Source organism: Salmo trutta, chromosome 38, assembly GCF_901001165.1.
Source record: "Salmo trutta chromosome 38, fSalTru1.1, whole genome shotgun sequence".
Lineage (NCBI taxonomy): Eukaryota > Metazoa > Chordata > Actinopteri > Salmoniformes > Salmonidae > Salmo > Salmo trutta.
Window position 1 is genome coordinate 26211730 of NC_042994.1, and position 17401 is coordinate 26229130.

Genomic DNA, 17401 nt, shown 5'->3' on the forward strand with positions numbered 1-17401 from the left:
CATAGAAATAGAAAAACTAGAATTTAAACATAGAAGTACAAAACATAGAAAAACACAAAACACCCCCTGTCACGCCCTGACCTACTCTACCATAGAAAATAACCTCTTACTATGGTCAGGACGTGACAGTACCCCCCCAAAGGTGCAGACTCCGAATGCTCCTAAACAAAAACAAACAAAAACAAAAGGGAGGGTAGGGTGGGCAACTCCTGTTTATGGCGGCTCAAATGCAGTCCACATAACCGTAACCTCCAGCAGAGGAGGCAACTCCGGTTCGGGGCATAACCCCCACTCCACCCGCTGATCCTTCTTCTTTAGTACCAACGGACCGTGGATCGTCGTCGAAAGAACCGGACTGTAGATCATTGCTGGAGGTTCTGGGCTGCAGGCTGCCGCTGGAGGTTCCGGGCTGCAGGCCGTCGCTGAAGACTCCGGGCTGCAGGCCGTCGCTGAAGGCTCCGGGCCATGGATTATCGCTGGAGGCTTCGTGCCATGGATCATTCCTACAGGCTTCGTGCCATGGATCATCCCTACAGGCTCCGGGCCATGGATCATCACTGGAGGCTTCGTGCCATGGATCCTCCCTACAGGCTTCAGACCATAGATCATCACTGGAGGCTTCTTTATTGGAGCTGGAATAGGTCTCACCGGAGTAGAGAACGTCGCTGAGAGTTCTGGACTAGGGAACGTCGCTGGAGGCCGGGTGCGCAGAGCAGGCACAGGGTATACTGGGCCGTGGAGGCGCACTGGAGGTCTGGAGTTTATGGCTGGCACAACCCATCCTGGCTGGATAACCTCAGTAGCTCGACAAGTGCGAGGCATTGTGACAGGTCGCACAGGTTTGTGTTGGCGAACTGGGGGTACCGTGCGTAGAGCTGGCGCAGGATAACCTGGGCCGAGAAGACACACTAGAGATTAGGAACGCCGAGCAGGCATACTCCTTCCTGGCTGATTGCCAACTCTTGCACGACACCTGTGAGGAGCTTACATCGAGCGCACCAGGCTGTAGCTGCGCACTGGCGACACAGTGCGTATCTCAGCATAACATGGTGATTGCTCGATCACTCGCTCCCCACAGTAAGCACGGGGAGTTGGCTCAGGTCTCCAACCTGACTCTCCAACCTGGCTGTTTCTCGCACTTGCTTCGTGGTTGGTACAGCGCCTCATAATAACGCCGCTCTGCTTTAGCTGCCTCAATCTCCTCCCTTGGGCGGCAATATCCCCCAGCCTGCCTCCCGGTTCCTTTACCGTCCAGAATCTCTTCCCAGGTCCATTCCTTTCCACGCTGCTTGGTCCTTTTGTGGTGGGTTATTCTGTCACGGTTGTCTAAAGGAGCAGACCAAAGTGCAGCGTGGTTGTAGTTCCACATTTTATTTAATCCGTAAAACTTTGCAAAACATAAATAACTGAAATGACAAAACAACAAACCGTGACGCAGAGAGAAACAAACACTACTCAAAATATAATAACCCACAAAAACCCAGGAAGAAAAACCCCTACTTAAATATGATCTCCAATTAGAGACAACGAGGACCAGCTGCCTCCAATTGGAGATCAACCCCAAAAAAACAACAGAATAGGAAAACTAGAACTTAAACATAGAAATACAAAACATAGAAAAACACAAAACACCCCCTGTCACGCCCTGACCTACTCTACCATAGAAAATAACCTCTTACTTTGGTCAGGACGTGACACAAATGATGTCAATTAGCCTATCAGAAGCTTCTAAAGCCATGACATCCTTTTCTGGAATTTTCCAAGCTGTTTAAAGGAACAGTCAACTTAGTGTATGTAAACTTCTGACCCACTGGAATTGTGATACAGTGAATTATAAGTGAAATAATCTGTCTGTAAACAATTGTTGGAAAAATTACTTGTGTCATTCACAAAGTAGATGTCCTAACCGACTTGCCAAAACTATAGTTTGTCAACAAGAAATTTGTGGAGTGGTTGAGTTTTAATGACTCCAACATAAGTGTATGTAAACTTCCCACTTCAACTGTACTGTACCAGTCAAAAGATTGGACACACCTACTCATTCCAGAGGTTTTCTTTATCTTTACTATTTTCTACATTGTAGAATAATAGCGAAGACATCAAAGCTATGAAATAACACATATGGACTCATGTAGTAAACAAAAAAGTGTGCGTTTGTTGTGTGCCTCCAATCAAGTTGACTTGTGAATTTTCTTAGAGATTGGTTTAGATGATGATGGTAAAGAGATTTGAATTTAACACTGAGCTTCAACCAATATACCTACAGTACACTATCATCTATAAAGTTTTGTCTTATGAATGTTAATAAATACACAGACAACCTTGTTCATTAGTGTGATGACTTTTATTGGTTTGTGATGATTAAAGTTAAAGCAAAGCAGCTACAGGGATCATCTCAACAGACAGTAAAGATTCTATTTTGGAATGACTGGACAGCAGAACACCCAGAGGAACAGAATGAGAGTACAGTCCTAGAGAACACCAGCTAGAGTTCTACATTCTAGGAGAATTCCAGCCACCAGCCAGTAGTGTGCAGGATCCAGACATGACATCATGCCATGGATTTAATACCTCCTGGTGTCTAACTTTAACAAGACATGTACCCATAATGCATCCATAGTATTACTATCTTTCTTTTATCTGGTGGACATGGGTTTCTGAGTCCTACTCAAACCAAGCATGAGACTGAGACCAGGATTCAATCCCAGCAGTTTGTCAGCTATGTGCCATTAAAAGGTCATTTCTGATTGAACTGAAATCATACATTTATCGCAAATTCAGTCTTATTATCATGTTATATTAAGTAGCCTATTGAATCCCAGCCTGAATATTCAGTAGCATATAGCAGGGTAAGGACTGAATATTCAGTAGCCTATAGCAGGGTTAGGGTAAGTACTGAATATTCAGTAGCCTATAGCAGGGTCAGGACTGAATATTCAGTAGCCTAAAGCAGGGTAAGGACTGAATATTCAGTAGCCTATAGCAGGGTTAGGGTAAGGACTGAACATTCAGTAGCCGATAGATAGATAGATATATAGATAGATAGATAGGGTAGGGTGCTCTAGGGTAGGGTTGAGTGCTGTGTGTTAGGGTAGGGTGCTGTAGGGTAGTGTCCTCCACGGTAGGGTATTTAGGGTACTTTAGGGTAGGGTAGGGTCCTCCAGGGTAGGGTCCTTTAGGGTAGGGTAGTGTGCTGTAGGATAGGGTAGGGTGCTCCAGGGTAGGGTTCTCTAGGGTAGGGTAGGGTGCTGTAGGGTAGATTATGGTACTCTAGGGTAGGATAGGGTGCTCCTGCATTTGGTCACGATGTTGAACTCTTCAGAGAGGTGGTGCTGGTGTTGCTAGGGGTTTTGCTACGGGGCTCCAGCCTCAGTTTTATTGGTCGTTTGGGCATCAGCATACCCTGGATGTCCATCTCCAAAGGAATCTATAGAGAATAACAGAACATAACCCTGGTTGTGCATTTCCAACAGGATATATAGAAAATAACATGACATAACCCTGGTTATTCATCTCCAACAGTGTGTGTGTTGTGTGTGTGTGTGTGTGTGTGTGTGTGTGTGTGTGTGTGTGTGTGTGTGTGTGTGTGTGTGTGTGTGTGTGTGTGTGTGTGTGTGTGTGTGTGTGTGTGTACATGCTATGTGGTTGTGTGAATTGCGCGTGTTGCATTGGGGTAATCTTTGGACTTCCTGTCAGTTCAGGTACAATTTCATTTGATAACTCCTGTTACATAACCCTCCCCAGTCTTAACCACAGATCTAGGGCCAGATTCGCCTGCCTCAGTCCTAACCTGAACCATTAAATACTTACCTAACAAAAAAACTGGTGGGACCATGTTAAAACAGGTGATGACCATGTTAAAACAGGTCCATGTTAAAACAGGTGCTGACCATGTTAAAACAAGTGGTGACAATGCTAAAACAGGTCCATGATGAAACAGGTGGTGGCCATGTTAAAACAGGTCCATGTGCAAACAGGTTGTGACCATGTTGAAACAGGTGGTGACCATGTTAAATCAGGTGGTTACCATGCTAAAACAGGAGTTGACCATGTTAAAACAGGTGCTGACCATGTTAAACCAGGTCCATGTTAAAACAGGTGCTTACCATGTTAAAACAGGTCCATGTTAAAACAGGTACTGACACTGTTAAAGCAGGTGGTGACCATGTTAAAACAGGTGGTGACCATGTCAAAACAGGTGGTGACCATGTTAAAAGAGGTGGTGACCATGTTAAAACAGGTGGTTACCATGCTAAAACAGGAGTTGACCATGTTAAAACAGGTGCTGACCATTCTAAAACAGGTGGTGACCATATAACAGGTGGTGACCATGTTAAAACAGGTGGTGACCTTGATAAAACAGGTGCTGACCATTCTAAAACAGGTGGTGACCATGTTAAAACAGGTCCATGTTAAAACAGGTGGGGAGCAGGTTAAAACAGGTGCTGACCATGTTAAAACAGGTGGTGACCATGTTAAAACAGGTCCATGCTAAAACAGGTGGTGACCATGTTAAAACAGGTGCTGACCATGTTAAAACAGGTGGTGACCATGTTAAAACAGGTCCTTGTTAAAACAGGTGGTGACCATGTTAAAACAGGTGCTGACCTTGTTAAAACAGGTGCTGACCATGTTAAAATGTTTGATGATGTCATATAAAATGTTTGATGATGTCATATTCTGTCTGCTCAGGTGAGCGTCTCACCTCGGTCTCATCACAGACGGAGAAAGTGAAACTCTGGAGGATCTCGACCATGGCCAGTTTGATCATGATCAGGGCGAAACGCATCCCGATACAGTTCCTGGGCCCCGCCCCAAACGGCATGTACGTGTACGGATCAATAGACTCCTTGTTGTCCTTACTGAACCTGGACAGGGAGAGGGCAGACACATTACACATTGTATTGTAGTTGATTTGTGGTTGTGGTTCAGACACATTACACATTGTATTGTAGTTGATTTGTGGTTGTGCTGTGGTTGTATTAAGGTTGTGGTATGGTTGGATTGTGGTTGTGTTATGGTTGTACTGTGGTTGTGTTAAGGTTGTGTTATGGTTAGATTGTGGTTACGGTGCGGTCCAGTACCTCTCTGGTTTGAACTCCTCAGGGTCTGACCAGATCTCTGGGTCACGGTGGAGGGTCCACGTGGGAACCAGGACAACGCAGTCTTTGGGGATGACGATGCCGTTGATCTCCACCGTCTTCTTGGCGACCCTCTCCAGTCGCAGCATGACGGGATACAGTCTCAGAGACTCATTCAACACACAGTCCAAATAGTCCATCTGCATCAGAGCTTCGTACTGGATTGGAGCCTGCACCAGGGTTACATACAAATCAGTACCTCACCACATCTGGCACCAGGGTTACATACACATCAGTACCTCACCACATCTGGCACCGGGGTCACATACAAATCAGTACCTCACCACATCTGGCACCAGGGTTACATACAAATCAGTACCTCACCACATCTGGCACCAGGGTTACATACAAATCAGTACCTCACCACATCTGGCACCGGGGTTACACACACATCAGTACCTCACCACATCTGACACCGGGGTTACATACAAATCAGTACCTCACCACATCTGGCACCAGGGTTACATACACATCAGTACCTCACCACATCTGGCACCGGGGTTACATACAAATCAGTACCTCACCACATCTGGCACAGGGGTTACACACACATCAGTACCTCACCACATCTGGCATAACTGGCACCCACACAGTATCTATCTCCTCCTGCAGTTTGGTCATGGTGTGGGGGTTACCTTGTTGGGGAACACAGTATCTATCTCCTCCTGCAGTTTGGTCATGGTGTGGGGTTTACCTTGTTGGGAAACACAGTATCTATCTCCTCCTGCAGTTTGGTCATGGTGTGGGGGTTACCTTGTTGGGGAACACAGTACCTATCTCAACCTGCAGTTTGGTCATGGTGTGGGGGTTACCTTGTTGGGGAACACAGTATCTACCTCCTCCTGCAGTTTGGTCATGGTGTGGGGGTTACCTTGTTGGGGAACACAGTATCTATCTCCTCCTGCAGTTTGGTCATGGTGTGGGGGTTACCTTGTTGGGGAACACAGTATCTATCTCCTCCTGCAGTTTGGTCATGGTATGGGGGTTACCTTGTGGGGGAACACAGTATCTATCTGCTCCTGCAGTTTGGTCATGGTGTGGGGGTTACCTTGTTGGGGAACACAGTATCTATCTCCTCCTGCAGTTTGGTCACGGTGTGGGGGTTACCTTGTTGGGGAACACAGTATCTATCTCCTCCTGCAGTTTGGTCATGGTGTGGGGGTTACCTTGTTGGGGAACACAGTATCTATCTCCTCCTGCAGTTTGGTCATGGTGTGGGGATTGGATGCCAGGTTATAGGCCAGGAAACTCATAGTAGTGCTGCTGGTCTCGTAGCCACCGAAGATGAAGATCATGGCTTGAGACAAGATCTCATGATCAGTCAGTCCTGTGGAGGGAGAGGAGAGGAGAGGAGTTTAGAAGTAGAAAGTTTGCAGCCATCCACTTCCTTATGTCTGAAACACAGGATTCCAGCGAGGGCAATTTTGGGGCTTCACCATGTTTCATTGAAATGTACAGCTGTGTGTCATCCGCATAGCAGTGAAAGTTAACATTATGTTTTCGAATGACATCCCCAAGATGTAAAATATATAGTGAAAACAATAGTGGTCCTAAAACGGAACCTTGAGGAACACCAACATTTACATTTGATTTGTCAGAGGACAAACCATTCACAGAGACAAACTGATATCTTTCCGACAGATAAGATCTAAACCAGGCCAGAACTTGTCCGTGTAGACCAATTTGGGTTTCCAATCTCTCCAAAAGAATGTGGTGATCGATGGTGTCAAAGCAGCACTAAGGTCTAGGAGCACGAGGACAGATCCAGAGCCTCTGTCTGACGCCATTAAAAGGTCATTTACCACCTTCACAAGTGCAATCTCAGTGCTATGATCGGGTCTAAAACCAGACTGAAGCATTTCATATACATTGTTTGTCTTCAGGAAGGCAGTGAGTTGCTACGCAACAGCTTTTTCAATTTTTTTTGAGAGGAATGGAAGATTTGATATAGGCCGATAGTTTTTTATATTTTCTGGGTCAAGGTTTGGCTTTTTCAACAGAGGCTTTATTACTGCCACTTTTGTTGAGTTTGGTACACATCCGGTGGATAGAGAGCCGTTTATTATGTTCAAAATAGGAGGGCCAAGCACAGGAAGCAGCTCTTTCAGTAGTTTAGTTGGAATAGGGTCCAGGATGCAGCTTGAAGGTTTAGAGGCCATGATTATTTTCATCATTGTGTCAAGAGATATAGTAGTGAAACACTTGAGTGTCTCCCTTGATTCTAGGTCCTGGCAGAGTTGTGCAGACTCAGGACAACTGAGCTTTGGAGGAATACGCAGATTTAGAGAGGAGTCCGTAATTTCCTTTGTAATGATCATGATATTTTCCTCAAAGAAGTTCATGAATTTATTACTACTGAAGTGAAAGCCATCCTCTCTTGGGGAATGCTGCTTTTTAGTTAGCTTTGCGACAGTATCAAAATACATTTCGGATTTGTAACGTGGGTCGTACAAAGGGGACCAAAGGGACGTGTGAAGTGCTCATATTTAACTTCAATGAAACACTATAACAAAATAACTAAAACGACCGTCAACAGTTCTGTCAGGTGAACATACACTAAACAGGAAACAACTACCCACAAACCATAGGAAAAAAACACCCCTACTAAATATGAACTCCAATTAGAGGCAACGAGGAACAGCTGCCTCCAATTGAAGGTCAACCCAATAAACCCCATCTAGAAATAGACAAACTAGAAATCCAACATAGAAATAGAAGACAAAGAACAAACACATAAACACCCCCTGTCATGCCCTGACCACTCTACCATAGAAAATAACAACTTATATTGGTCAGGACGTGACAGGATTGTTCTTATTTTCCTCAATTAAGTTGGAAAGGTGTGTGTTTGTAACAGGTGTGTGATGGTAGCAGTAGTTTACAGGTGTGTGTTAGTAACAGGTGGGTGTTTGAAACTGTAGTTTATGTGTGTGATTGTAACAGGTGTGTGTTTGTAACAGCAGTTAACAGGTGTGTGTTTGTAACAGTAGTTTATAGGTGTGTGTTTTTAACAGGTGTGTGTTTGTAAGAGGTGTGTGTTTGAAACAGTAGTTTACAGGTGTGTGTTTGTAACAGTAGATTACAGGTGTGTGTTTGTAACAGTAGTTTACAGGTGTGTGTTTGTAACAGGTGTGTGTTAGCAACAGTTGTTTACAGGTGTGTGTTGGTAACAGGTGTGTGTTTGTAAAATGTGTGTTTTAAACAGTAGTTTTCAGGTGTGTTGGTAACAGTAGTTTACATGTGTGTGTTTGTAACAGTAGTTTACAGGTGTGTGTTTGTAAAAATAGTTTCCAGGTGTGTGTTTGTAACAATAGTTTTTAGGTGTTTGTTCGGCAGGTACCTTTTGTCTGTTCCTGCCCTGTCTTTGTGTCGTTGCCTTTTTGAGAGTCGATCATCAGTTGTAAGAAATCCACCCGACTCTGCGAATGAAATTAGGTCAAATATGTCCAATCACAGCCAACACAAACAGATTCTACTGGATCTGGTCCAATCACAACCAACATGAACAGATTCTACTGGATCTGGTCCAATCACAACCAACATGAACAGATTCTTCTGGATCTGGTCCAATCACAACCAACATGAACAGATTCTTCTGGATCTGGTCCAATCACAACCAACACAAACAGATTCTAATGGATCTGTTCCTATCACAACCAACACAAACAGATTCTAATGGGTCTGTTCCAATCACAACCAACACAAACAGATTCTATTGGGTCTGTTCCAATCACAACCAACACAAACATATTCTAATGGATCTGGTTCACAAACTACTTCTCAGACAGAGTTGTTTGTCAAATCGGAGGGCCTGTTGTCCGGACCTCTGGCAGTCTCTATGGGGGTACCACAGGGTTCAGATCTCTGGCTGACTCTTTTCTCTGTATATATCAACAATGTCGCTCTTGCTGTGGGTGATTCCCTGATCCACCTCCACGCAGACGACACCATTCTGTATACATCTGGCCCTTCTTTGGACACTGTGTTAAAACCTGTTGGGGCTAGGGGGCAGTATTTTCATGGCCGGATGAAAAACGTACCCAATTTAAACAGGTTACTACTCCGGCCCAGAAAATAGAATATGCATATTATAGATAGAAAACACTCTGAAGTTTCTAAAACTGTTTGAATGGTGTCTCTAAGTATAACAGAACTCATATGGCAGGCAAAAACCTGAGAACAAATACAAGCAGGAAATGAACATTTTGTGGCTGTACTATTTTCAAGTCATTGCCAATAAAACACACAGTGACAAAGGATTCATTTTGCACTTCCTATGACTTCCACTAGATGTCAACAATCTTTCTAAAGTTGTTTGAAGCGTCCATGATGAACAGAGACCGGATGAGAAGGAAGGGAAGTTGATGTCCCTGGGATGTCGTCACTTCATTATTGCGCACTCATGCGCGTTCATGTGAGGTGAGACCTTTTTCAAAACGTCTTTCAAGACACAGGAGAGGTCCGGTTGAAATATAACTGTTGTTTCACGTTAAAAATGGCCCAAAAGATTGATGCTAAACAACGTTTGACATGTTTGAACGAACGTAAATAGATTTTTTTTTTAAACTTTTCGTCGTGACTTTTCCTTCCCGCGCCCTACATTTTGAGTAGCCTACCGAACGCGCTAACAACACGGAACAACATGGAGTTATTTGGACATAAATTATGAACTTCATCGAAAAAAACAACATTTGTTGTGGACCTGAGATTCCTGGAAGTGCCTTCTGATGAAGATTATTAAAAGTAAGGGAATATTTCTAATGCTATTTATGATTTTAGATGATTCCAACATGGCAGCTATCTGTATTGCGTAGTGTATTTTTCTGACCAGAGTACTCAGATTATTGCAAAGTATGCTTTCCCAGTAAAGTTATTTTGAAATCTGTCAATGCGGTTGCATTCAGGAGATGTTAATCTATAATTCTTTGAATAACAGTTTAATATTCTATCCACGTTTTATGATGAGTATTTTTTGTAAATTCACTGGCAGTTTTGGGGGAGACACATTTTCTCAACGACACACGCCGATGTAAAATGCTGTTTTTGGATATAAATATGAACTTGATAGAACAAAAATGCATGTATTGTCTAACATAATGTCCTAGGAGTGTCATCTGATGAAGATTGTCAAAGGTTAGTGCATCATTTTAGCTGGTTTTCTGTCCTTGAATTGAAAATGGATGTGTGTACTTTTTTGGCTATGTACTCTCCTAACATAATCTAACTTTATGCTTTCGCCGTAAAGCTGCTTTGAAATCGGACAATGTGGTTCGATTAAGGAGATGTTTATCTTTTAAATGGCGTAAAATAGTTGATTGTTTGAGAAATAGAAATTATTTGATTTTTGATGTTTTGAATTTCCCGCCATGCTAGCAATCCCGTCAGTGGGATTCTATCCCCAAACGAGCTTCAATGCCATACAACACTCCTTCCGTGGCCTCCAACTGCTCTTAAACGCTAGTAATACCAAATATATGCTTTTCAACCGTTTGCTGCCTGCACCCGCCTGCCAGACTAGCATCACTGCTCTGGACGGTTCTGACCTAAAATACGTGAACAACTACAAATACCTAAGTATCTGGCTAGACTGTAAACTCTCCTTCCAAACTCATATCAAACATCTCCAATCCAAAATCAAATCTAGAATCGGCTGTCTATTTCTCAACAAAGCCTCCTTCACTCACGCCGCCAAACTTACCCTAGTAAAACTGACTATCCTACCGATCCTCGACTTCGGCGATGTCATCTACAAAATAGCTTTCAATGCTCTACTCAGCAAATTGGATGTAGTCTATCACAGTGCCATCCGTTTTGTTACCAAAGCCCCATGTACCACTCACCACTGCGACGTGTATGCACTAGTCGGCTGGCCCTCGCTACATATTCGTCACCAGACCCACTGGCTCCAGGTTATCTATAAGTCTATGCTAGGTAAAGCTCCGCCTTATCTCAGCTCACTGGTCACAATAACAACACCCACCCGTTGCACGCACTCCAGCAGGTATATGTCACAACGTCCACAGAAGGTGGCACCACTCCCCGGTCGTGCGGCGCTCAGCGGTTGTCGTCGCCAGCCTACTAGCTGCCACCGATCCATGTTTCATATGTCTGTTAGTTATGTCTGTTTCGTGCGCACCTGTTTCTTGTTTGTAATTAGTGGGAGGGTATTTAGTTTGTCAGTTTCTTGTTTGGAGTTGTGCGGGATTGTTTCGTGTTACGTTTTGGGTTTAGGGCTGGATTTATTTTTCCTATGTGTTTGATTTACACGACGCTGATATTAGGCATTAGGGTTGCCAGGCTGCGTCCCGTGTATTTTGAGTTTTGGAGCTGTTTGACCTCCTGCTTGTGTTTTGCACCCTGCCTAATCGTTGTATTCACTCTAGACTTAATTAAATCTTTTTCTACGGACCTTTTGTCTCCTGCACCTGACTCACCCGTTTCCTGCTCCTTGAAAGACGTGACAGTATATCTATCTCACTCGTCATCACCAAAGCCAACACCAACGTTAGCCACCTTTCCATCCAGTTCTCTGCTGCCAGTGACTGGAACGAATTGCAAAAATCGCTGAAGCTGGAGACTTACTTTTCCCTTACTAACTTTAAACATCAGCTATCTGAGCAGCTAACCAATCGCTGCAGCTGTACATAGTCCATCTGTAAATAGCCCACCCAATCTACCTACCTCATCCCCGTATTGTTTTAATTTACTTTGCTGCTCTTTTGCACACCAGTATCACTACTTATACACCATCATCTGCTCATCATCATCTGCACATCTATCACTCCAGTGTTAATCTGCTAAATTGTAATTACTTTGCTACTCTGGCCTATTTATTGCCTTACCTCCTCATGCCATTTGCACACATTGTATATAGACTTTCTTTTTTTGTATTGTGTTATTGACTGTACACTTGTTTATCCCATGTGTAACTCTGTGTTGTTGTTTCTGTCGCACTGCTTTGCTTTATGTTGGCCAGGTCGCAGTTGTAAATGAGAACTTGTTCTCAACTAGCCTACCTGGTTAAATAAAGGTGAAATAAAATAAAATTAAAATAAATAAAAAAATACAAATTTTAAGTTATTTTAGATGATGACACCTAGCTATATAGTTAGCAAGCTAACATTATAGCTACTGAAACAGATTGTCGTTTTGCTATGTTTTTGGGGATGAACATTGTTTGCATCCATGAGCTAGCTAGCTTTTTTTATGAGCAGCACCTGGTTTTAAATAAAGGTGAAATAAAAAATAAAAATAAAAAGATGGGTAGAGGTCTACCCGTAATAAAGAGATGCTCCGCTTTTTTGACACCACCCTCCAAAAAGCAAGTTCTGCATGCTCTAGTTTTGTATAATCTTGATTATGGTCCAGTCGTGTGGTCCAGTGCTGCAAGGAAAAACCTAATAAGCTGCAGCTGGCCCAGAACAGAGCGACACGTTTTGCTCTAATTTTAATCAGATGGCTAATATTAATACTATGCATGCCAGTCTCTCTTGGCTAAGAGTTGAGGAGACTGCATCACTTTTTATTAGAAACATTGTGTTGAAAATCCCAAATTGTTCGCATAGTCAACTTACACACAGCTCTGACACACACTTATCCCACCAGACATGCCACCAGGGGTCTTTTCATAGTCCCCGAATCCAGAACAAATTCAAGAAAACGTACAGTATTATATAGAGCCATTACTGCATGGAACTTCCTTCCATCTCCTATTGCTCTAAACAGCAAACCTGGATTAAAAAAACAGATAAAGCAACACCTCTCCCCTATTTGACCTAGATAGTTTGTGTGCATGCATTGATATGTAGGCTACGTGTGCGTTTTTAAAATGTATGTAGTTCTGTCCTTGACTCATGATGTTCTGTATTATGTTTCATGTTTTGTGTGGACCCCAGGAAGAGTAGCTGCTGCTTTCGCAACAGCTAGAGGGGATCCTAATAAAATACGTCCTCAAGCTGTTCTTGTCTAATGATGTTCTGTATTATGTGGACCCCAGGAAGAGCAGCTGCTGCTTTCACAACAGCTAATTATTTTATTTATTAGGCAAGTCAGTTAACTTCTATGGGCTAGGTGGGACGCAAGAGTCCCATCTGCGGAACACAGCCAGTGAAATATCATGGCGGAAAATTCAAAAACAACAAAATTTCATAATTCAACTTTCTCAAACATACAACTATTTTACACCATTTTAAAGATAAACTTCTCGTTAATCTAACCACATTGTCCGATTTCAAAAAGGCTTTACAGCGAAAGCAAAACATTAGATTATGTTAGGAGAGTACATAGACAAATATAATCACACAGCCATTTTCCTAGCAAGGACATGTGTCAATAAAACCCAAAACACAGCTAAATGAAGCACTAACCTTTGATGATCTTAATCAGATGACACTCCTAGGACATTATATTACACAATACATGTATGTTTTATACGATAAAGTTCATATTTATATCCAAAAACAGCATTTTACATTGGAGCGTGATGTTCAGAAAAAGTATTCCCACCAAAACGTCCGGTGAATGTGCACATCAATTTACTCATCATAAACGTTGACAAAATATATAACAATTATTTTAAGAATTAAAGATAGACTACCCCTGGATGCAAACGCTGTGTCAGATTTTAAAATAGCTTTACGGAGAAAGCACATTTTTCAATATTCTGAGTACATAGCTCAGCCATCACGGTGAGCTATTCAGACACCCGCCAAGTTCGGGGCAACCTAAACTCAGAATTAGTATTAGAAATATTCTCTTACCTTTGCTGATCTTCGTCAGAATGCACTCCCAGGACTGCTACTTCCACAAGAAATGTTGTTTTTGTTCGAAATAATCCATATTTATGTACAAATACCTCCGTTTTGTTCGTGCGTTCAGGTCACTATCCAAAGGGTAACGCGCGAGTGCGGAACGAGAGACAATAAGTCAAAATGTTCCATTACCGTACTTAGAAGCATATCAAATGCTGTTTAAAATCAATCTTTATGGTATTTTTAACGTAAAATTGCGAGAATATTCCAACCGGACAATAGCGTATTCCTTCAAGAAGAAAAAGAAGGAGGAGCATGCTCGCGGGACCGAGCATATGCAATCCCTTTGTTGCCAGGCAGACCATTCAGAAACTGAGCTCCTATTATCTGCCCAGTGACAGGAAAATGCTCAAACCACTTTCTGAAGGCTTTAGACAGCCAATGGAAGCCTTAGGAAGTGCAACGTCACCCCACAGACACTGGAGCTTCAATAGAGAATCAAAAGAAGAACTACAATTCTCAGACTTTCCACTTCCTGCTTGGAATTTTCTCAGGTTTTTGCCTGCCATATGAGTTCCGCTTTACTTACAGACACCATTCAAACAGTTTTAGAAACTTCAGTGTTTTCTATTCAAATCTACTAATAATATGCATATTCTAGTTTCTGGGCCAGAGTAGTTACCTGTTTAAATTGGGTATGTTTTTCATCCGGCAGTGAAAATACTGCCCCCTAGCCCAGACAGGTTAAGAACAAATTCTAATTTTCAATGACGGCCGTGGAACATTGGGTTAACTGCCTTGTTCAGGGGCAGAATGACAGATTTTTGCCTTGTCAGCTCAGGGATTCAAACTTGCAACCTTTCAGTTTCTTGTGCAACACTCTAACCACTAGGCTACCTGCCTCCCCATGTGGATCTTAATAAAAATACAAAATACAAAAAATGCAAAACACAAACCGATTCTAATTGATCTGGTCCAATCACAAACAACACAAACAGTTTCTACTGGATCTGGTCCAATCACAACCAACAAACATATTACAATGGATCTGGTCCAATCACAACCAACACAAACATATTATAATGGATCTGGTCCAATCACAACCAACACAAACATATTCTAATGGATCTGGTCCAATCACAACCAACACAAACAGTTTCTACTGGATCTGGTCCAATCACAACCAACAAACATATTACAATGGATCTGGTCCAATCACAACCCAAACACAAACATATTCTAATGGATCTGGTCCAATCACAACCAACACAAACAGTTTCTACTGGATCTGGTCCAATCACAACCAACAAACATATTACAATGGATCTGGTCCAATCACAACCAACACAAACATATTATAATGGATCTGGTCCAATCACAACCAACACAAACAGATTCTACTGGATCTGGTCCAATCACAACCAACACAAACAGATTCTAATGGATCTGGTCCAATCACAACCAACACAAACAGATTCTAATGGATCTGGTCCAATCACAACCTACACAAACAGTTTCTACTGGACCTGGTCCAATGACAACCAACACAAATAGTTTCTACTGGATCTGGTCCAATCATAACCAAGACAAACATATTTTACTGGATCTCGTCCAATCACAACCAACACAAACAGATTCTAATCGATCTCATCCAATCACAACTAACACAAACAGATTCTAACTGATCTGGTTCAATCACAACCAACACAAAAGATTCTAATATGAACGTAGATATTTGGGTCCCAATAATAGTTTTTTAAAATTACGACATGATATCGATATGGACGTTCCATATTGGTCCCCATCACTAGTTACATTACATAGTTTCTTAGTTATATATTAAGTAAATACAGAATATTACAATATAAATACAAATGTTCAGATGAAAATATCAATATAACAATCAAATATAAATATAAAACATGTTTACAGTTGAGTTCCCAGTGTCACGTCCAGATTTGATCTTAGCCAGCGAGGCATAAAAGAAGTCTGTCACCGCAGATGGAAAGAAAGAAAACTTCATCTTCTCCAAGATAGGACCTATGAAGGGAAACAACACTGGAGAAGGAGAGGAGGGGAGGAGGAGGGGAGGAGGGGAGAATAGGAGGGGAGGGGAGAGGAGGGGAGGAGGGGAGGAGGGGAGAACAGGAGAGGAGAAGAGGAGAGGTTGAGAGGAACGTTTTATAGAAAGGTGTTCAACTGCATATGATTAAAAAGTTCAACTTTGTGTCCGTGTGTCTGGGTGTGTGTGGTCTCACCGAATAGGAGCAAAAGTGGGTTGAACATGTCAAACTTGACCATTTTCTTGACGTTGGAAACGAAGGGGTCTGAAGGGTTGTTCAGAGAGTCAATGTCCACACTGAAGGCTGTGCTGGTGACCACGTCCATACTGTAGGGCCCAAAGAACCTGCAACACAACCACAATTACACAACTACTGACCACAATTACACAACTACTGACCACAACTGCACAACTACTAACCACAACAACTGACCACACAACTACTGACCACAACTAGTGACCACAACTACTGACCAAACAACAACTGACCAAAGAACTACTGACCACACACATACTGACCACACCTACTGACCACTCCTACTGACCACCAACCGCCAACCGCCAACTACAACTACTGACCACACAACGACTGACCACACACCTACTGACCGCACCTACTGACCACACCTACTGACCACACCTACTGACCACACAACTACTGACCACACAACTACTGGCCACACACCTACTGACCACAGCTACTGACCACAACCACACATAATGACCACACCTACTGACCACACAACTACTGACCCTAACCCTAACCCTAATGACCACAACCACACAACTACTGACCACCAACCACAGACCACAACTACTGACCACAACCACTGACCACACCTACTGACCACAACTACTGACCACCAACCAGGTAGCCTAGTGGTTAGAGCATTGGGCCAGTAACTGAAAGGTTGCTAGATTGAATCCCCAAGCTTACAAGGTAAACATATGTTGTTCTGCCCCTGAACAAGTTAACCCACTGTTCCTAGGCTGTCATTGTAAATAACAATTTGTTTTTAACTGACTTGCCTTGTTAAATAAAGCTTAAATAAACACCTACTGACCACACACCTACTGACCACAGCTACTGACCACAACCACACACCTACTGATCACAGCCACACAACTACTGACCACAACTACTGACCACACATCTACTGACCACACATCTACTGATCACAGCCACACAACTACTGACCACACATCTACTGACCACACATCTACTGACCACACATCTACTGACCACAACCACACAACTACTGACCACAACTACTGACCACAACTACTCACCACAACTAAATCAAATCAAATGTATTTGTCACATGTGCCGAATACAGCAGGTGTAGAACTTACTGTGAAATGCTTACTTACAAGCCCTTAACCAAGAATGCAATTCAAGAAACAGAGTTAAGAAAATATTTACTAAATAAACTAAAGCAAAAATTATG

At 42.7% G+C, this 17401-nt stretch overlaps 1 protein-coding gene across 1 annotated transcript in view; it reads right to left on the bottom strand.

Moving 5' to 3' along the window:
* Window positions 1-2325: 2325 nt before the first annotated feature.
* Window positions 2326-17401, bottom strand: part of LOC115178486 (cytochrome P450 3A27-like) — a 28381-nt gene continuing 13305 nt past the window's right edge. The window contains exons 7-13 of the mRNA XM_029739699.1: window positions 16150-16298; window positions 15822-15949; window positions 8482-8560; window positions 6308-6468; window positions 5085-5311; window positions 4706-4868; window positions 2326-3427 (exon numbers count right to left, since the gene is read on the bottom strand). Of these exons, the coding sequence (XP_029595559.1) occupies window positions 3302-3427; window positions 4706-4868; window positions 5085-5311; window positions 6308-6468; window positions 8482-8560; window positions 15822-15949; window positions 16150-16298 (1033 nt within the window). The 3' untranslated portion in view covers window positions 2326-3301. The remainder of the gene's footprint in view (window positions 3428-4705; window positions 4869-5084; window positions 5312-6307; window positions 6469-8481; window positions 8561-15821; window positions 15950-16149; window positions 16299-17401) is intronic.